Source organism: Esox lucius, chromosome 6 (genome assembly GCF_011004845.1).
Source record: "Esox lucius isolate fEsoLuc1 chromosome 6, fEsoLuc1.pri, whole genome shotgun sequence".
Lineage (NCBI taxonomy): Eukaryota > Metazoa > Chordata > Actinopteri > Esociformes > Esocidae > Esox > Esox lucius.
This window is the reverse complement of record NC_047574.1, coordinates 5,891,357-5,913,034: the sequence shown is the minus strand read 5'-3', so window position 1 is coordinate 5,913,034 and position 21,678 is coordinate 5,891,357. Positions and strand designations below refer to the sequence as shown.

Below are 21,678 nucleotides of genomic sequence, written 5' to 3'. Positions count from 1 at the left end.
CACGCATGCACGCACGCGCACACACACACAATGCCCCCAATATGAAGTAACTAGCTATTGATGCTGCCATTGCTCCTAATGTTGCCATACTACTCTCAGAGCTGTCAAATTGCGTTCGTGATGAAGAACGATGGGCTCGTCATCAGTCAGATTATTATTGTGGACCAGTGGTTCCGTGTCCCTGTTCCGTTAATCAGCCTCTTTGTGTTAATAGTCTCAGCTACACTGCCGTAACACCGGAACTCCGATAAGACCGTGCGGTAAAATCTTACTCTCCTGTGTTTTCTCGTCTTCCTTTTCACCTCCCATTTACGTCTCTCTTCCCTAATCTGCCCAGCTATCAAGTAATTGGATCCTTTTGCAGAGCGGTTAGGAAAATAAGAAATGGAGTAAGCAGTAGCCGACTATTCTAATCAAGCCCAGTCTAATTGGTCGCCAGTCGCGGGCAGGGATTGTAAATGTGAACTGAGAGTGTTATATTAACCTGAAGTAGACTCCAGGATGTCAAGGTCTCCTGAGAAAACGTTTCTGTAGTGACACAAGACTAGTTGTTTTCTGCCATGAGACGCTCTGGTGGAGCGAAGTAATAAACTTGAAGGACTAGTTCACTAATTTACAACTTGGCAGTTGTCATACGGTTCTTCACCCTGAAAGTTATCAATAGACCAGAAGTAACTGGGATCCCTGCCTCTATTGCTTTTCATCCGCCGTTGCTAATTTGGGTTTTCAGCAGACGGTACATTTTAACAATTGTCTGTAATGCCGCCTAATGCAGATAATGGAGAACATGGATGCTCTAAATGCTACGTTCTGGGTGAGGAACCATTTTAGTTTAGGTTGTAAATTCTAGTTCTCAAAAACAAGGAATGATTGGTATACCTCTACGATGGCTGCATGTTTCCTTCCAGGCACAAAGAAATGAGGACAGTTATGCCTGTTGGATTTAGTGAGTTGTGTTAGATGTCCTGAATGTAGAGACAAGCGGATAGCAGAGACTGGAATGAGTCACAAACGTATTTATGGTCCCAGTGATGCGCTTAGTATCGTTCCAGTTATACTTCCTAGTTCTGCTTCCTGAATGTTTCCACTCATCCTACTTGCAGTTGTAGTTCTGCTTACGGACCGTCTCGGCTTTGCTTGCTCACAGTTTTGGTTGGGGCTTTAATGACTGCTGACTGACTGTCCTGGATGCTGACTGTTGGCAAGGCTTCTTCCTGGCTGCCTGTGCGTTATGTGGGTCATGCCTAATTACTGGTTCAGGACAAGACGGGGGCAAGAGCAGTGGAACACTGCATGGAAATATATAACTATGCGAAACTAAACAACTGAGTCATTTTTACTCTGCAAGTGATCTTTGAGTCTGCTTTGCTAATGGTGCCCTATTCCCTTCCTAGGGCACTGCATTCGGCCATAATGGTGCCCTATTCCCTTCCTAGTGCACTGCATTCGGCCATAATGGTGCCCTATTCCCTTCCTAGTGCACTGCATTCGGCCATAATGGTGCCCTATTCCCTTCCTAGTGCACTGCATTCGGCCATAATGGTGCCCTATTCCCTTCCTAGTGCACTGCATTCGGCCATAATGGTGCCCTATTCCCTTCTTAGTGCACTGCATTCGGCCATAATGGTGCCCTATTCCCTTCCTAGTGCACTGCATTCGGCCATAATGGTGCCCTATTCCCTTCCTAGTGCACTGCATTCGGCCATAATGGTGCCCTATTCCCTTCCTAGGGCACTGCATTCGGCCATAATGGTGCCCTATTCCCTTCCTAGGGCACTGCATTCGGCCAGGGGCCATGAGGCTCCTGTTTTAAAGCAGCATGCTACTGTACTTAGCGAGCAGGGTGGCTTTTGGGACACACATCTTCTGTTTAAATCCTCCTGGACTATATCTCAATAATAGCTTTTCTCTTCATGTGTTTAATAGGAAGATATGACTTCTGCCCAAGACAGGCTACATCCAAATCCCTTTACCCTTGTCATATTGGCCCTTGTCAAAGTAGTGTACGAGAGAAAGGGAATAAGCTGTTTCTGACGCCAGAAAGGTCAGATGTGTTCTAAACTTTACAGGGTTGTTAAAGTGTTTACTCATTGCAGAAAGTGGATTTGAGGTTGGGATAAAGAGCAGCCATCTGTAACATTGTGTGTATCTAACAGCTTATCGTGACCTTAAGACTTTGTAATTATAATGTGCTCTCATGCATATTGTCGATTTAGTTTCATTTTTAATTAACTTCCTTATCATTTAAGATAGTCAGTAGCAGTTATGAGTGAAACTGTTTCTTAGAAATGTTTCTTCTGGAATTTCCTAAATCTCTCTGATTAATTGAACTTTGTTTATAGTTAGTGTTTTAGTTATGGTGTACACTATCTTAGTTGATGCATTCAGTCAAAGTTAAAAGGCTTATGATAAATGACGGCTTCATGAATGGCATTGTTGTTTTGGTTGTGTTTCTTCATCCGTGCCTAATATCCTTATACTGCTTGTGGTACAATGGCTCTCCTAATATTCACATCTTCTACTCCTGATAATTAGTCTCTTGGTAATGGCATAGTATTACCAACATCCTGAATGTTTAATGTCATAGATATTGCAGACAATTTTGTGTTCATATTTTACTTTTCCATTCCCCATTAGACTTTTGCTATCCCTGATGTAACCGATTGCTGAATCCCTCTAAGAATGGAAAGCTTCAGGTTACTCTGGTCTCTACTGATGTTACACCTTAATGGAAAGCTTCAGGTTACTCTGGTCTCTACTGATGTTACACCTTAATAGGAAGCTTCAGCTTACTCTGGTCTCTACTGAATTTAAGTTAGTTTATCACAGTGCAATACTAATCCTGTCACCACAGGAAATATTGTTTGAATGATTGATACATTTTCTGTTAGATCAAAGCAAATCTGAAACTGTGGATTTTTTTATGTTTTTTTATTTAAAGAGAGTAAAGTTTTAAGTTTTAATCTTCTGACGTTCTGGCCAGTTTCTGCCACTTCAGTGTGATCTAATTTAGACACACCATCGGTAAAACCTCTTTTCCCGCACATCCAATACATTTTTTATCTGTTTGATATCTCCTAATCCAGGATTTAATTATTTATTGCTTCATCTCGAAGCAGCATGTTTCATACCGTCCAATGACAGAGATGAGGTATAATCTATGTTCTTGTCCTCCAGACACTTGAACACCTATCGGTAAAATAACAGCATCTTTAACAGTCTCCTCTGACTCCTCTGTCAGTCCTGCTATCTGTCCTCGTAGTGTTTTGACCCCCCTCTAGCAGCCATTTCGCTAACCTACTGCTGCAACACGGTGCTAGCTAGCACATATCCAAGCTACATCTGACTCACTCTCACTCCCTATAATTCCAATTCACCAGTTCAACAAACAAGCCCAGACTAATTCAACCAAACAAGGACAAACTTCTCTCTCATTCTCTCCATCTTCAAAGCTCTTTATTTTTCTTAATTTGTGTCCCTTTATATGGCTTTGTCTCCCACTTCCCCTGTAGAAACAGTTATCAGGGGCCCATTTACACAACTATATATTTTCTTAAACCGCTCTGGTCGCTGAATTATTTTGTAGTGTAAACATGCAAAAAACAGCATAGTCGTGCTGCTACCTTCTCAGGAACGTTTCCTTACCGGTAGCCACCTGTACCTTCCAGTGCTGACTGAGAAACATGGCTTACCCGCAGAGCCACTTCACACATTCTAGTGGACAGAGCTCTGGGGGAGCACAGGCTTCTGGAGGAAGAGGAGAGCAGGGTTCATTAGGTCTCTACCCTTTTCCCCCGCTCACTCATTCAGCCCCTCTCTCTGCCTCAGTCAAATGTGCATTGCCAGTGGTTAGCTTTCTCTATTCCGTTGTTTTGCCCACAGTGGTTATTTACTGAAAAGGTATGATTCGTAATCCCCATAAAACCTAGCAGCAAATCGTGAATGTGGGCGTTTTACACCGTTTATTTCTACCATAGGAGATTTTTTTTTTTATATCTATTCCAAATTCTCAAAGTAGCAGGTCATAAATGAACGGTGGATATCAAAAGTCTACACACCCTTATGGAAAATGCATTGTTTGTGTTAAGGCTGAAAACAAGACCGATCATGTGAAACCCTGATTCTCCTTCAGCAACCAACAACAACAAAAAACAAATTGATTTGGTTGAAAAAAAAATATCAACGCTTTGTTTGCATGTGTGCTCCTCTTTCATAACAGGGGTTGTAACTCTGTTTGTATTTAACCAATTACATTCTAAATCGTGTGCAAAGGTAATTTGCCTTCACTTGACTCCATATGAAGTGATTCTGATTAAAAAATTAAATCAGATGTTTCTGTAGGATTTTCTTTATTTTCTTTGGATGCATACTGCAGAGATGCCATGGCCCCCAAGGAGATAACAAAAGATCTATGGGATATTGTTGTTGAAAGATGCAGCTAGAGGGAGGAAAAGAAAAAATATTTTAATAGAATATCATACAGTGCCTTGCAAAAGTGTTCCAAACCCTGAACAATTTTCTTATTTGACTGCAATTTTCTTAATTGCAGGTGGTACATTGAAATTTCATTCAGTTTTTTTTTGTTTTTTTTAAACTATTTTGAGGTGACATTAGTTGTATGTTTTTTTTAAGAAAAATAAAAACAGACATGTTGCTTGCGTATGTATCCTTACACATTCTTATTGGTAGAGCTACCTTTCGCTGGAAAAATGGCTTATGAGAAATAAATCTTAGCAAGTTTGTTCCAGCTTTGCAGACAGTGTCAGAGTGATTTTGACGTATTCTTTTTGGCAGATTTGCTTCTGATTGTTCAGTTTGGTCAGATGACTGCTGTAGTCCACAATGGTCAAATAGTGCCACGGATTCTCAGTAAGATTGAGACAGGACTTTAACTGGGCCACTGTAGGACATTCATCTTCTTGGCCTTTGGCCTTGTGCTTTGGATCACTGTGGGGAGGTGATTTTCTCACAATCTTCAGTTTTTAGTGAACTGTAGCTGGTTCTCTTGCAGTATTTCCCAGTATTTTGCTTAATCAATTCCTCCTTCAGTCTTAGCAAGATGATCAGTCCCAGTTGATGAGAAGGGACACCACCATACTTCACAAAGGGATGGTTTGTGTTGAGTTATGGGCCAGGTTAAATTTGTGCCACACCAAGCACTTTGGATTTTAGCCAAAAAAGCTCTACTGTATCTTGGTCTCTCCTGGCCCAAAAACATTCTGGCCGTACATCACAGCTGGGTCACGCAGATAGTTCTTTTTGAGTAATGCCACTGTATTGCAGGCCAGTTTTATGCACATCTCTTATTATGATTGAACAGAGCATTACTCCACTCCCAGCCACAGAGCCTTGTCGCTCCTTCAAAGTGATTGTTGGCCTCTGTGGCTTCTGTCGCAGGTCGTCTTCATGTTTGAGTGCTGAGTTTTGCTTCATATGAGCTTGATATAGCTTCCATTTCCAGGTTATTGATCCAACTGTGCTCACTGGGATATCCAAACACTTCAACACCATTTTTATACCCCTTTCCCAATCTATGTATTGATATAACTTTCTCTGTTATCTGTAGATTACATTCTGATCTTCATTTTCCTTCAGATTAACAGCATGACCAATAATCCTAAAAACAGTACAGCATGTGTTTATCTAGAAAATGTGACCGCAACTTCAAAGATTTACAGGTGGAGGCCAATAGCGGTTGAATACGTATGCCAGCAACATAAAACATTTGCCCGTCAGAGTTTTGAAATATCAAACAGAACAACATGTCAATGTACCATTTGTAAGCCAGTACAATGGGAGAGCTAGACAGGGGTTTGAATACTTCTGCAAGGCACTGTATGTATCATGTAACACTGTGAAAGAACCATAACTAAGAAGTGGAGGCTAGACAGCCTCACCAGGATGTTGCACCATGTTTTGTTTGATTCGTCAGTGTTTTTCCTTAGTTCAGTTCTTTTTTTCTCCCTCTTGATTTGTTTGGGTCTGTGTTGCTTTCCTGGGGCTCTATGGGATCTCTTTATGAACAGAGCCCGAAAACCTGCTGGCTTCGAAGGCTCTACGCTAGTTTAATCTCTAAGTAGATGAAGGCTTTGTTGCAAGAACATTTGAGAACCAGTGTCCTTTAGGTGGTGTGAAAACTAATGGTTCTCTTCTGTGTTATGATAAATTGTAGGTGTAGTCTTGAATTCTGCTCTGCATGTATTATTAGGGGTTTTGAATTTTTCTCTGAGCGTACATGTGCAGCATAAACGTTTGTCCCCATTCGGTGAATTGCTGGTTGTGAAGTGGACCCCGGACCTCACAACCACTGAGGACATTGGGTTCCTTGATTGATTGGAGCATTGTCTCTCTCCCTCTGCTTGGTGTTTCCTCTCCTTTTTGGATGGTGTTGTTAATGTGTTGTTTCTCCTTCATACACAGGGAGGCTTTGTGGCCAGCATGACAGCTACCCTGAGACAAATGGAAGACTATCACTATGCTCACCTCATTAGCACCTTTGGAAAGATGAGGACGGACGTGGTGGTGAGTGGCGATTGTCTAAGTCCCTCTTTCTCTTCTTTTTTTTCTCTCTGCCACTTTCTCTCTCTGTTTCGTCTCTCTGTTTACCCCTCTCTGTATACCATTTGTTGTAGAAAATAGGAATATGATATCTACAGAATGGATACCAGCTGAACTCTGTGCTCTCTTTAAATTTCCTGACTCCAATGGAATCCATAACCAGGCAAAACAGAACGGGTCAATCGTACTGTCCATATATATGTAATCTATAAGGCAAAAGGTCTTATGAGCTGTTCTAATGGACAACGCATCCCAGACAGAAATACCTAAGCTATGGTTATGAATATGGAGATGTTCCTAACCCATCGTTCTGGGATGGACATGAAACACAATGGGCCAAAGATACACTTCTCATAGTCATAATTAAAATGTCAAACCAGTTGTTGCTAATACAAGATCAAATCCCACACAACATTTAACTTACGATAAACACAATATCACCTGTTTTTCAGACAGTAAAAAATAAAAATAAAATGATGGAACAAAATAAAATCATGTTAAAAAGATGTAGTGATTCTTTTATGTACTTTTTCTGAATGCAAATAGACATTTGGAAAGAGCAGTATGGGTAATCTCACTTGTCAGCCTAACGAGAACTCCGCCCACTCAAACAATGTGTAGTCATCTGTTTTCAAAGGAGCTGAGAGCATACTAACCTGTTCCCACTGCAGTGGAAACCTACAGCCCTAGATAGTGATTGGTCACCGTGTCACTAAGTTGGTCCGCCCCAAACGCGTCGGATTGGTTCTGCCTTGCATGGCCTTTTTTTCTGCTGTTTTGTGCCAAACTCAAGCAATGAGTCCTATACTTAAATTCCAGTCTCTTCTGTTTTAACATTGACATTTGCTTGCAAGTGTTCTTCACTGATAATAGACAGTTCTTAGTTCTGTTTCGCTATTAAAATAATTAGTTATGGTTAGTCACATAATCTTGATTTTCAGAATGTACTCTAACAGGCTTGCTAGGCTGTCTTTTAGGTGTCCTATAACTGCCCCCTCACACAACTAGATTTCTAGGTGGGTCATTAGTTTACAAATGTGCACAGGAATGACACAATAAATGGCTGACTAGGGAGTTGTTCCTAACCACTGTGAAAGAATGTCCTGTTGTTGCTTGCTCTTTGGGGTTTTAGGCTGGGTGTCCGTATAAGCACTTTATGACAGCTGCTGATGTAGAAAGGGCAGACACACCTCCCACAATGTCATGAATATAAAATGTAGTCCTTTCTTTAGGCATGTATTGAGCTAGCCAGGTAAACAAAGAACCACCATTCCAAGCCAAAGGAACACTTATACTGTACTATAGTAAAACAAACAAATTGTTATGACTAGCAAGAACATAACTATGCAAGTCAGCTATGCTAACCAACTAACTTCAAGTTTTATATGCAAACATTAGTGTATAATAGCATTAGCTAGCTATGTTAGCTAGCATACCCTTAGCTAGCACACCACTCTTGCAGGAGGCTGATTGATGTTTACAACCTTAACTGAAAGGTTCTTTTTGAGACATAGCCTACTTTGACACTTATCTCTATAAGTGGATTAACGGTATCCTGCACTTTGGAACCCCTTGTGGTATGCAAGTAGTCCTCTATTTAAAAAGGGATCCATCACAACCTTCTCCCAATGAATCTTTGTCAACAGCACTAGCTAAATGCAGTCAGACCACCATGTAAACAAATCATTTGATATGACATACCAGTCAGAACTAATCTCTTGAAACAAACTGAGCCCCTTGTGTGTTTCTTAGGCTCAAAAAAGAACGTGTTTACAGCAACTACTCTTTGGTTAAAGATGCCATTTGTGAGATTTTTTTTTCTGTACTGCTAGCACACATTACCAGAAGACATCTGCATGTAATGTTTTTAAGTTTAAAGAAAATTCGACACAATCGCCTGAGATATTTCGATTTTCTCGCCAGTCCGTCATTCAGTTTGCATTTATTTGCAGCCTCCTCATACACACTTCAGTCACTCTCAGTACTATCCCCTCCATCCTAAACACACTAATGTTCCATGTAGACTAGCTAATGCTATCCCGGTCTCATTCGGTAAGGGAAGGAGAGGACGAAATCATAATATTGTTTAAAATCCGGGCATGATCGTACACAGTGCCCCTTTAAGCATTTTAATTGAATCGTGTTGTCTTTGACAGCCCGAGTCCTTATACAAAGAACATTAATATAATAATAAAAGTGCAAAAGCATGTAAGTTAGTTAATAATCCTATATATTTTTTTACAATGCTTTTGGCCATGCTTTTTGCACTCGCACGGGCACATTCCTTTTTTAGCAAGGTATTGGTGTGTGTAGTTCATAATCCTTGAAACATATTTCAATTCAAATGCTCCTGTCCTTTCTCTTGTGCCTGGCAGTTGGGTCAAGAGGAACCTGGACTTTCTAACCCCTACTCTGGCCTCCTCTCCGCTTGGTCACCCTCTCTGGGGCCTTATGTGTAGAGAATCTGGGGAACACCTTAAGGGATTGTCCAGTGGCTTAGAATCCTTGTAATATAATATATCCAATGCAGGCACTACACAATCCCCAATTCAGAGCCAAACAAGCTTTCTTATATAAAGTGGGGCAAAAAAGTATTTAGTCAGCCACCAATTGTGCAAGTTCTCCCACTTAAAAAGATCAGAGAGGCCTGTGATTGTCATCATAGGTACACTTGAACTATTAGAGACAAAATGAGAAAAGAAAATCCAGAAAATCACATTGTAGGATTTTTAATGAATTTATTGGTAAATTCCTCGGTAAAATAAGTATTTGGACACCTACAAACAAGTAAGATTTCTGGCTCTCACAGACCTGTAACTTCTTCTTTAAGAGGCTCCTCTGTCCTCCACTCGTTACCTGTATTAATGGCACCTGTTTGAACTTATCAGTATAAAAGACACCTGTCCACAACCTTAAACAGTCACACTCCAAACTCCACTATGGACAAGATCTCACCCCGTGGGGTCAAAATGATCACGGTGAGCAAAAATCCCAGAACCACAGGGGGACCTAGTGAATGACCTGCAGAGAGCTGGGACCAAAGTAACAAAAGGCTACCATCAGTAACACACTACGCCGCCAGGGACTCAAATCCTGCAGTGCCAGACGTGTCCCCCTCCTTAAGCCAATACATGTCCAGGAGGTTTGCTAGAGAGCATTTGGATGGTCCATAAGATGATTGGGAGAATGTCATATGGTCAGATGAAACCAAAATATAACTTTTTGGTAAAAACTAAACCCGTCGTGTTTGGAGGAGAAAGAATGCTGAGTTGCGTCCAAAGAACACCATACCTACTGTGAAGCATGGGGGTGGAAACATCATGCTTTGGGGCTGTTTTTCTGCAAAGGGACCAGGACGACTGATCCGTGTAAAGGAAATAATGAATTGGGCCATGTATCGTGAGATTTTGAGTGAAAACCTCCTTCCATCAGCAAGGGCATTGAAGATGAAACGTGGCTGGGTCTTTCAGCATGACAATGATCCCAAACACACCACCCGGGCAACGAAGGAGTGGCTTCGTAAGAAGCATTTCAAAGTCCTGGAGTGGCCTAGCCAGTCACCAGATCTCAACCCCATAGAAAATCGTTGGAGGGAGTTGAAAGTCTGTGTTGCCCAGCGACAGCCCCAAAACATCACTGCTCTAGAGGAGATCTGCATGGAGGAATGGGCCACAATACCAGCAACAGTGTGTGAAAACCTTGTCAAGACTTAAAGAAAATGTTTGACCTCTGTCATTGACAACAACAGGTATATAACAAAGTAATGAGATTTGTAATTCACCAAAAACTTATTTTCCACCATAATTTACCAATAAATTCATAAAAAATCCTACAATGTGATTTTCTGGATTTTTTTTCTAATATTGTCTCTCATATTTGAAGTGTACCTATGATGAAAATTACAGGCCTCTCTCATCTTTTTAAGTGGGAGAACTTGCACAATTGGTGGCTGACTAAATACTTTTTTGCCCCACTGTGTGTGTATATATATATATATATATATATATATATATATATATCTTAATTTTTTTTATAATCTCGTCCCATGTATCACAGTCCCGCTTGGCTCACTGTGCCTGATGCTCCTCTGCGACTGCACTGAGAATGCCAGGATATCCGGCTTAATTGGACTGATCCAACATTGGGATGCAGATTACGCAATTACATTCCACATCCCAGACATCCTTGTGAGCTGCCATGTATCCGGCACCCTGGGTGTTATAAGTGTGTTTCCCCACCAAATGGCGCCCTCTGCCCTAGGTGTTGCCCTAGTAAACATGCTATGTAGGGAGCGGGGTGCCTCCTGAGACATGCCCCGGGGTTGCCCGTAAATGATCAGGCGGTGTCCCCGAGGCCGACGTGTGAAGTGAGGGGGCTCCGTCTGATCGATGTTGGGGATTTCCAGGTTTGAATAACGCTGGGACTATGAGCCACGTTCTGTTAGGTTCCGGTGATAGATTACGTTAATGCAATGCGTTGGTTCGCTCCTCTCGGAGAGAAGAAGAAATCAGTATGCTCCTGCTTGGTTTGGCAAATGAAGTTCAGGTGAACACCTGGCTTGCCGACACATATTTTTGCTTCAACCCGATAGACGATGTGCTAATGAGCCGCGGAGCTCTGTGAATCAAATAGCTAGGCCTTTTAAGATGCATTCATCTGAGGGTATACAGCTGATTTGTAATCTGCCAAGTCTCCCAAAACAGAAACTTTGAGGGATAAGATTGAGACTAATACACGAATGATGTTCGATCATTTTAGGTTGTTCAGTTTACTCTCCATTTTCTGCATTTGAACAACTGGATTAATCCGGAGTGTCCCCAACTCGGGTGTAAAATGGAAAGGATTTTCTGCTGCAATCTTGTTGAGCACTATTTATATGCTGGCTGTCTGCAGGACCCTGCTTCTTCCCCTGGTATGGCAGGCAATCCCAGTGATGGAGACAGGCCTCTCTTGGGGATTTATAGTGAGGGATGTGGGCATGGACTACAGTTCAAAACGCTATTGGACTGGCTGCCGCCCAGACGGAGAAACTCCAGCAGCTTTGAGGTCTGCCCAGAGTCAGACAAGCGTCCATTTAAATTTTACTTTTTAGTAGATGCCCTTATCCAGAGCCACTAGCAGTTAGTGTGTCATGCTAATACAGCCGGTTGAGACATCCACATAACTCAGTCATAGTAGGTAAGTTTCTTCTCAGTAAAGTACCTGTCCGCGAAGTGAAGTGTAAGGGTTAGTTTACACAGGGCAAGGGGCTATTTTGTCAGTGTGTTTCCAGCCTATATATATATATATACACACACACACACAGTGGATATAAAAAGTCTACACACCCCTGTGAAAATGCCAGGTTTTTGTGATGTAAAAGAATGAGACAAAGATAAATCATGTCAACTTTTTCCACTTTTAATGTGACCTATAATGTGAACAATTCAAATGAAAATTGCTGTCCCCTCAAAATAACTCAAGACACAGCCATTAATGTCTAAACCGCAGGCAACAAAACTGAGTACACCCCTAAGTGAAAATGTCAAAATTGATAACGACCCCAAACCCACCTCCAAGATGACCACTGCCTTGCTAAAGAAGCTGAGGGTAAAGGTGAGGGACTGGCCGAGCATGTCTCCAGACCTAAACCCTATTGAGCATCTGTGAGGCATCCTCAAATAAGGTGGAAGAGCGCAAGGTCTCTAACATCCACCAGGTCTGTGATGTTGTCATGGAGGAGTGGAAGAGGACTCCCGTGGCAACCTGTGAAGCTCTAGTGAACTCCATGCCCAAGAGGATTAAGGCAGTGCTGGAAAATAATAATGGCCACAAAAAATATTGACACTTTGTGCCCAATTTGTACATTTTCACTTAGGGGTGTACTCACTTTTGTTGCCAGCGGTTTAGACATTAATGTCTGCGTGTTGTTATTTTGAGGGGACAGTAAATTTACACTGTTTTACAAGCTGTACACTCACTACTTTACATGACACTTACAGCAAAGTGTAATTTCTTTAGTGTTTTCATATCAAAATATGTAATCAAATGCAGTGGGGAGAACAAGTATTTGATACACTGCCGGTTTTGCAGGTTTTCCCACTTACAAAGCATGTAGAAGTCAGTCATTTTTATCATAGGCACGCTTCAACTGTGAGTGACGGAATCTAAAACAAAAATCGAGAAAATCACATTGTATGATTTTTAAGTAATTGATTTGCATTCTATGTATAAATATGACCAGTATCTATACATATATATACAGGTGCTGGTCATAAAATTAGAATATCAAAAAGTTTATTTATTTCAGTAATTCCATTCAAAAAGTGAAACTGAAGAAATACCCTTGAATGAGTAGGTGATTTTTGACTGGTCGTATATACAGGTGCTGGTCATAAAATTTGAATATCATCAAAAAGTAGATTTATTTCAGTAATTCCATTCAAAAAGTGAAACTTGTATAATGTATACATTCATTCCACACAGACAAATGTTTATTTCTTTTTTTTGTGATTATTATAACTGACAACTAATGAAAATCCCAAATTCAGTATCTCTTTGAAAATTAGAATATTACTTAAGATCAATACAAAAAAAATATTTTTAGAAATTTTGAACATGAAAAGTATGAGCATGTACAGCACTCAATATTTAGTTGGGGCTCCTTTTGCCTGAATTACTGCATCAATGCGGCGTGGCATGGAGTCGATCAGTCTGTGGCACTGCTCAGGTGTAATGAGAGCCCAGGTTGCTCTGATAGTGGCCTTCAGCTCTTCTGCATTGTTGGGTTTGGCGTATCGCAGCTTCCTCTTCACAATACCCCATAGATTTTCTATAGCGTTAAGGTCAGAGTTTGCTGGTCAATTATGTACAGGGATACCATGGTCCTTGAACCAGGTACTGGTAGCTTTGGCATTGTGTGTAGGTGCCAAGTCCTGTTGGAAAATGAAATCTGCATCTGCATAAAGGTGGTGAGTAGCAGGAAGCATGAAGGGCTCTAAAACTTCCTGGTAGATGGCTGCGTAGACCTTGGACCTCAAAAAACACAGTGGACCAACACCAGCAGATGACATGGCAACGTGGATTCTGTGCCTCTCCTCTCTTCCTCCAGACTCTGGGACCTTGATTTACAAAGGAAATGCAAAATGTACTTTCATCAAAGAACATAACTCAGCAGAAGTCCAGTCCTTTTTGTCTTTAGCCCAGGCGAGACACTTATGACGCTGTGTCTTGTTCAAGAGTGGCTTGACACAAGTCTGTGCGTAGTGGTTCTTGAAGCACTGACTCCAGCTGCAGTCCACTCTTTGTGAATTGCCCCCACATTTTTGAGTGGGTTTTGTTTCACAATCCTCTCCAGGGTGCGGTTATCCCTATTGCTTATACACTTTTTTCTACCACATCTTTTCCTTCCCTTCGCCTCTCTATTAATGTGCTTGGACACAGAGCTCTGTGAACAGCCAGCCTCTTTAGCTATGACCTTTTGTGTCTTGCCCTCCTTGTGCAAGGTGTCAATGGTCGTCTTTTGGACAGCTGTCAAGTCAGCAGTCTTCCCCATGATTGTGTTGCCTAAAGAAATAGACTGAGAGACCATTTAAAGGCCTTTGCCTGTATTTTGGATTAATTAGCTGATTAGAGTGTGGCACCAGGTGTCTTCAATATTGAACCTTTTCACAATATTCAAATTTTCTGAGATACTGAATTTGGGGTTTTCATTAGTTGTCAGTTATAATCATCAAAATTAAAAGAAATAAACACTTGAAATATATCAGTCTGTGTGAAATGAATGTATACATTATACAAGTTTCACTTTTTGAATGGAATTACTGAAATTAATCTACTTTTTGATGATATTCAAATTTTATGACCAGTACCTGTATATACGACCAGTCAAAAATCACCTACACGTTCAAGGGTATTTCTTCAGTTTCACTAAAGGTATATAAACTATTAAAATTGTGGAATCATGTTGTAACCACAATAGTGTGGAACAAATGGAAATACATTGCCTATTGTTGATTATTCAAAGTAGCCACCCTTTGCCGTGAAAAAAGCTTTGCACAATTGGCATTCATTCAACCAGCTTCATGAGGTAGTCACCTGGAATGCATTTCAATTACCAGATGGGCCTGGTTGAAATGTACTTCTTAATTTGTTTCCTTCTTAATGCCTTTCAGCCAGATGTATTGTGCCATGGTAGGGTTGGTACGCAGAAAACCATCATTCTGCATGTACTGCAGTTGTCCATATTTTGGCAATTATGGCATGCATTCAACATGTTACACTATAGCTCCTACCATATACTTGCTTCATATTTCTTACATTTTGGGTTGTCATTGTATTTCATACTTAGGCCTTGCGTTTCCCAGAGGTTTATATATGGTTAATTTGGGAATGTACTGACATGCAAATAGCCATGTCGTTAGCCTACTGCACGGAGTCTGAGAACGCGTGTTTTTAGTCAGTGATTTCTTCCCGGAGAATGTGGAACGACGACGGGATTGTTCGACGAATCCTGCTTTCTCTATGCGTTCGCATATTCTTAATTCCATTCGTTTTAGGAAACTTTCTTATGCAACGTTGATGAACAAGGGCCCGGGTGTATGGGATTTAGATAATCACATTGTGGTTTTAATTTCACCTGCCTGAAAGACCAGGTGTAAGGAATGTGTATCACCACTGAACAGATGAATTATTTCGGGCATGGGCGCCTTGTTTGACCGCGTCTTTGGACCCTCCTTCCGTGGTGAACGCGGCGGACTCTTTTCACTCTCAAACCACACTGAATTCGGCACTCCCCATTGCATTATCCGGCTGACATTGGGCCTCAACAAAGAGGCGAAGTGAATTACTTTTTGACCTTGAACCTGACATAACCAATCTAAAAGCCCTTTTCCCTGTCATGTGGATCTGTAAGCCCCTCATATCCTCGCCCTTCATTCCACATTTCTCAGCTTATCTCACCCCGGTCGCAGAATAACAGGCTTCATCTCTAATGCTTCCTATTTCTCTCACTCTCTCTCGGACTCACTCTCTCTCTCTCTCTCTCTCTCTGGCTCTTTCTGTCTCTCTCTCTCTCTCTCTCTCTTCCTCTCTCTTGCTCAATCTGTTCTCGCAGGATTTCCTCATGGAAACATTTATCATGTTCAAGGATCTCATCGGGAAGAACGTCTACCCTGGTGACTGGGTCATCATGAACATGATGCAGAACAAGTGAGTACTGTATAGGGACAGAGTGGCTGGACGCACACACGGGTACACACAGGCCCAGACGCCCTCGCACACACGCACACCCCCACACACGGTCCACACACCCCCACACACGGGCCCACACACGCACACACCCACACACGGTCCACACCCCCCCACACACGGGCCCACACACGCACACACCCACACACGGTCCACACCCCCCCACACACGGGCCCACACGCACTCACACACATTCCGTTGCTTTGATCTCCCTCAGCCGTTGTTGCCTAGGAACGGCAGTCGGAATCAGAAGTGAAGGAAGGACATTTTCTAATTTTCTCTCCCATGCAAATACCTTCACAAGGCCTCTGAGGCGCACTGCACTTCGATGAGCAGTGAGTGAAAAGCCAAACGATAACATGAATTATTGATATCTTGGTTTGTTTAGGGTTTCACGAGTTTGCTAAACGCCTTAGTTACTCTCCTTATTCCTGCTTTGTTGCTGTTTGTAACTTTGTCTTTTGTTTTATTCATATGCTTCCTTCTTTATACCCCTCTCACCTCATTGTTCTGGTTGAACTGGTGGCAGTGTAGCCTGCTGGCCAAGAGTGTTGGGTCACATTGTTCTGGTTGAACTGGTGGCAGTGTAGCCTGCTGGCCTAGAGTGTTGGGTCACATTGTTCTGGTTGAACTGGTGGCAGTGTAGCCTGCTGGCCAAGAGTGTTGGGTCACATTGTTCTGGTTGAACTGGTGGCAGTGTAGCCTGCTGGCCAAGAGTGTTGGGTCACATTGTTCTGGTTGAACTGGTGGCAGTGTAGCCTGCTGGCAAAGAGTGTTGGGTCACATTGTTCTGGTTGAACTGGTAGCAGTGTAGCCTGCTGGCAAAGAGTGTTGGGTCACATTGTTCTGGTTGAACTGGTGGCAGTGTAGCCTGCCGGCCAAGAGTGTTGGGCCATTGAACGAAAGGTGGCTGGTTCTAATCTAAGGTGGAAACAAAAACTGTCTGTCTGTCCCTGAGCAACGCCATTAACCCTAATCACTCCCAGTTTGTGTCGGTTGGCTCACATGTATGTTCAGTCAACTACTCTCTGTGTGTTTAAGTCCATATGACTGGATCATCTTACTAGGCCGCCTGAACACGTGTCCGTATGACGGCCTCTGGGTGCCGTCCACATCGTGACCTTGAAAGACTATACCATTTCTATTTGGCAAAATCGTGTACATCCGAGCTGTGTTCGATGGAATTAGTTTGGAAATATCAACTCGTGCTTATGCACGTGTTGTAGTGAACATTTGAATCCTGATTGTGAGATGCAGCAAGGACTTGGTTCTGTTGGATGACGAGGGATAATTGAGACATCGACTCTAGCTTGTGCAGCAGCCGGCACTCCAACAATGAAATGGATACAGCCCCAGTATTCCCATCAATGGAGGAAGAGAGACCAATGGGAACAACACACCTTTCTCTCTCCGGTGTTCACGCGACCCTTAGCGTCTCATTCTGAGCAGGCTGACAATATTTCCAGATCAGTAGATGCATTTATAGCTCCGGATATGCTCCTGCTCTGGAATTGGTGGATGAAATGGAAAAGGAAGTTACTGTGTGCGTTTCTATATCCAGCTGTACCCAAACTAAGACCGGGGCCGTAAAACTCTCCGCACCTGGGTTTGGTGTACTGTTATTCCCAAAGTCTGGATTTGCACAGACAAATGCAGCGTAAAAGCTAGGACACATGCTCATTTGACAGAAGAGCTGGCCTTGTCCCTCCTCCATGCCTGACTCTATTCCAACCTCATCAGCGGAATGAATATCGCCATCTGAGATGGAAATTGCGTTGGCATTCCAGTCTCCTCTTTTGGCCCTGCGTTGGGCCTGCCTGCCTAGTGTTGCTAAAAGCCAAACAGTGCCGGAGGGGGCGTGTGTGTGTGACGGATGCCCACTGTTTTACATATGGTGTTTCAATCCCATCTGTTATGCTAGACTCTGAGCCCCAATAACCAGGGCTTTGACTGTGGCCTTTATAGACACATTGTTAATGTTGGGAAATGGAATCAAGACACGCTAACGCTACCCCCAGCTCCAGACGTCCAGCTCAAATCAAATCGTGGCGGCAGCATGTGGACATCTTATGTCTTGAGAACAGTTTGTCAGACAGGTTTCCGTTACCGCTGCACCTACATTCATCATCTGCCACAACACTCACACCAACAATGTTCAGTCTGTTCATATTTCAATGAGAGACCCAAAGCAAGCTCATTCAGATCTGAACAGATTAAAATGTAACCAGCTCGGGTTTGGTTCAGTTCAGTCCCAGGGTGGAAGAACTCCATAGCAGTTTGGTACAACAAGCTTTTTTTTTTTAACTCTGCATACAAGGAGTACTATTTATTTGTTTGATAGTATGTTGGTTCCCTTTGCTCTATGTGATATGTATTGTATTGTTCATGCAGGTGGTCAGCTGTTTGTCAGTTGTTAAATGGTTATTTTCCTATCTGTATATCCAGTATGTCAAACCCTCTGCCTGACTCATCTCACTGGCTTCACTCTAGCTGCATCTGAATAATGCACCTGCAGGTTGGCTGACAAATTAACACGACTTGTCCATTTGGTTTCTCTTCCTATCTGTCGTCCTACGGGGGGTGGGGGGGTTGCGTTTTGTCGGTGTGTTTTGCTGTTTTTCCACAAGTGTATGTTTGATAGGTTGTTTGCTGTCCCCTCGTGTAGCCAAGGTGACACTATCATTTATTCTCACGACAATAGAGTCTGAGGGGAAAAAGGGAGACTGAGGGGAAAAAGGGAGACTGAGGGGAAAAAGAGAGACTGAAGGAGAGACAGAATGATGCAACCTAACCTCCACCCTCACATGTCCCTATATACAAAGACATATTACCATATTCCCCAACCTCCACCTCACATGTCCCTATATACAAAGACATTACCATATTCCCCAACCTCCACCCTCACATGTCTCTATATACAGAGACATATTACCATACGCCCCAACCTCCATCCTCACATATACAGAGACATATTAACATATTCCCCAACCTCCACCCTCACATGTCCCTATATACAAAGACATATTTGCCATACACCCCAACCTCCACCCTCACATGTCCCTATATACAGAGACGTATTACCATACGCCCCAACCTCCACCCTCACATGTCCCTATATACAGAGACATATTACCATATTCCCCAACCTCCACCCTCACATGTCCCTATATACAGAGACATATTACCATATTCCCCAACCTCCACCCTCACATGTCCCTATATACAGAGACATATTACCATATTCCCCAACCTCCACCCTCACATGTCCCTATATACAGAGACATATTACCATACGCCCCAACCTACACCCTCACATATACAGAGACATATTACCATATTCCCCAACCTCCACCCTCACATGTCCCTATATACAGAGACATATTACCATACGCCCCAACCTCCACCCTCACATATACAGAGACATATTACCATATTCCCCAACCTCCACCCTCACATGTCCCTATATACAGAGGCATGCTCCACAACTGAGATTGAGGCCGTGGCTGTTGTTATTTATTATATTTTTTTCCCATTTGCTTTGGAAATGTATATGATTGTCATGCCAAAAAAGCCCATTAAATGTAATTAAATTGAAGACAGATAGATAAAGTGCGAAGAGATGAGATTTTTTAACTGGACAGTTATGTCGGCTGTACCTCATATTAGTAAACCTTGTCTGCTTCTGATATGATGTCCTATTTAATATTACGTGTATTATTTGTGACTATGATACTGTGGTCAAAAGAAGTGTACTCCGAAGTGGAAAGGCTGCCATTTTTCAACTGTTTGGTGGGACTTGTCCTCCTCTGATCTCAGCAGCATCGCATCACTGCGTGACCAGGATGTGATTTTTGACCTGGCTCGGGGGGGAAAAGACTGAACGGCCAGAAGGAAGCCCTTCAATCTCTGGGCTCTTTTCAAATGGCTAGTCTCTAATCCACAAACTTGTGCTTCTGGAAAAACACACATTTCCAAAGAATACCCTAATGTTTTTAACTTTGTAGTTAAATCTCTGACCGGAAAGCTTGAGGAGTTTGGTTGTATCAAAGACACTGCCTCCATCATAAGGAGGGATCTGCACGTGTGATGAGCAGGAAGTAAAAACAGCATCATTAACATGAAATGGACACATTAACAAAGTCTGCCCAGAGGCTCATTTAAAAGCCTGTTTTACATATCCACTCCCTGTGTGGGTGGGAGGGTTTATTTTTCTCTTTTTAAAACCATTTGTTGGGCATTTGTTTTCCAAACTGTTTTTCTGCCTTCCAGGCAAAGTTAGGGTCTGTGTAATGTTACTGTGAACAGGACAGGTCTGGGAACATTTGTTTTGGGAGTCCTGGTAAACGTCTGAGCCATTATGTCCCAAACAGAACACTATTCCCTTAAAAGAGATGTCACTTGTCTTAGCCCGACCTCACCCTGTCATACCACCAAGCCATTCCTGTGTGTGCAGGACATGTACTGCTCTCTGTTTCAACAGGATACAGCCAGCTGATCACTATTATTTTGTCATCTGAACCAATGAATTTATTCAAGGTGCGACATTTCAGCTGGAAAGAGATTTCAGAGGGATGATCATGTGATTCAGATTCCAGAAACAATTTATTTTGCTTGAGCAGTTTAAACTGACCAAATGTTTTAGTTAGATTAGTTATTATGGACAGAGTTAGATTAGGTGTTGGAAAATCAGATGACTTTTTAGATGATTACGTGTTAGACATAAGCTGTCATATTTGGTGTTAGATTAGATACCAAGGATTAAGCTTTGTATTAGTTGTTAGATTACGTTTTTAAATGAGGTGTTAGAATATGGGTTTAAATTAGGTATTAGAATATGGGTTTAAATTACGTGTTAGAATGTTTTTAAATGAGGTGTTAGAATATGGGTTTAAAAGAGGTGTTAGAATATGGGATTAAAAGAGGTGTTAGAATATGGGTTTAAAAGAGGTGTTAGAATATGGGTTTAAAAGAGATGTTAGAATATGGGTTTAAAAGAGATGTTAGAATATGGGTTTAAATGAGGTGTTAGAATATGGGTTCAAATGAGGTGTTAGAAAATGAGTTCAAATGAGGTGTTAGAATATGGATTTATATAAGATTATTAGGATTTTACATGTGCTATTATATTAGGGATTTAAATTAGGTGTTTGATTAGGTTGTAGATTAGGTGGTTATGAGAGAAAATACATTGTTTGTTTATTTTGACTTATTGTAGATGAAAAACATTGATTTACAACAAGCTTATGTTTATTTTGTTGATCTAGTGTCTTATTCGTGTGTCCTACCGATCATCAATTAAATATATTATAATAAATTCAAATATGGATTAAGCAACTGCAGATTACTTCTACAAAGAAGTCAAAATCAAAGCTTTCACATCTTCATCAAATGAACTAATCCAGAAATGATCCTCCACAGACATGTCTTGGCTCTGAATGAGAAACTCCTCTTCTCATGAAATAAATTAAATTATGACTTGTTTAAAATGTGATTAGCTAGGTATTGTACTTGCAAAAATTCCAGAGTAACAATCCACTCTCTTCATAACGAAACTGGGCATGATATCCTGTCCAATATTAGAGTTTTTTTATGAAATGACCTCTTCTCCAAGAGGATATCAATGCCGGTCTGTAATGGATCTCTGGGCTTTGTGGGCTGTTAATTACAGGTAAGAAGAGTGTGAGGAGAGATGAATGGATGTTCTGAAAGACAGGGAGCTTGGCTGTTGTGTATAGACAGCTGAAGAAACATCTCTTTAACTCCCTGACCCTGACCATTAATCCTCCCCGAACACTAGCATGCACAGAGGTTGACACACACACACACACACACACGCACATTCATTAAGAGTGTGAGTTATGTTGATTGATACAGCTACATCTGTATTGTCTC

General features: G+C 41.9%; 1 protein-coding gene across 10 annotated transcripts in view; it reads left to right on the top strand.

The window, feature by feature from the left end:
* Positions 1-21,678, top strand: part of dock1 (dedicator of cytokinesis 1) — a 263,696-nt gene that overhangs the window by 157,547 nt on the left and 84,471 nt on the right. For all 10 annotated transcript variants that reach the window (XM_034292884.1, XM_034292883.1, XM_034292881.1 and 7 more), the window contains 2 exons: positions 6,421-6,522; positions 15,653-15,747. In XM_034292884.1, the coding sequence (XP_034148775.1) occupies positions 6,421-6,522; positions 15,653-15,747 (197 nt within the window). The remainder of the gene's footprint in view (positions 1-6,420; positions 6,523-15,652; positions 15,748-21,678) is intronic.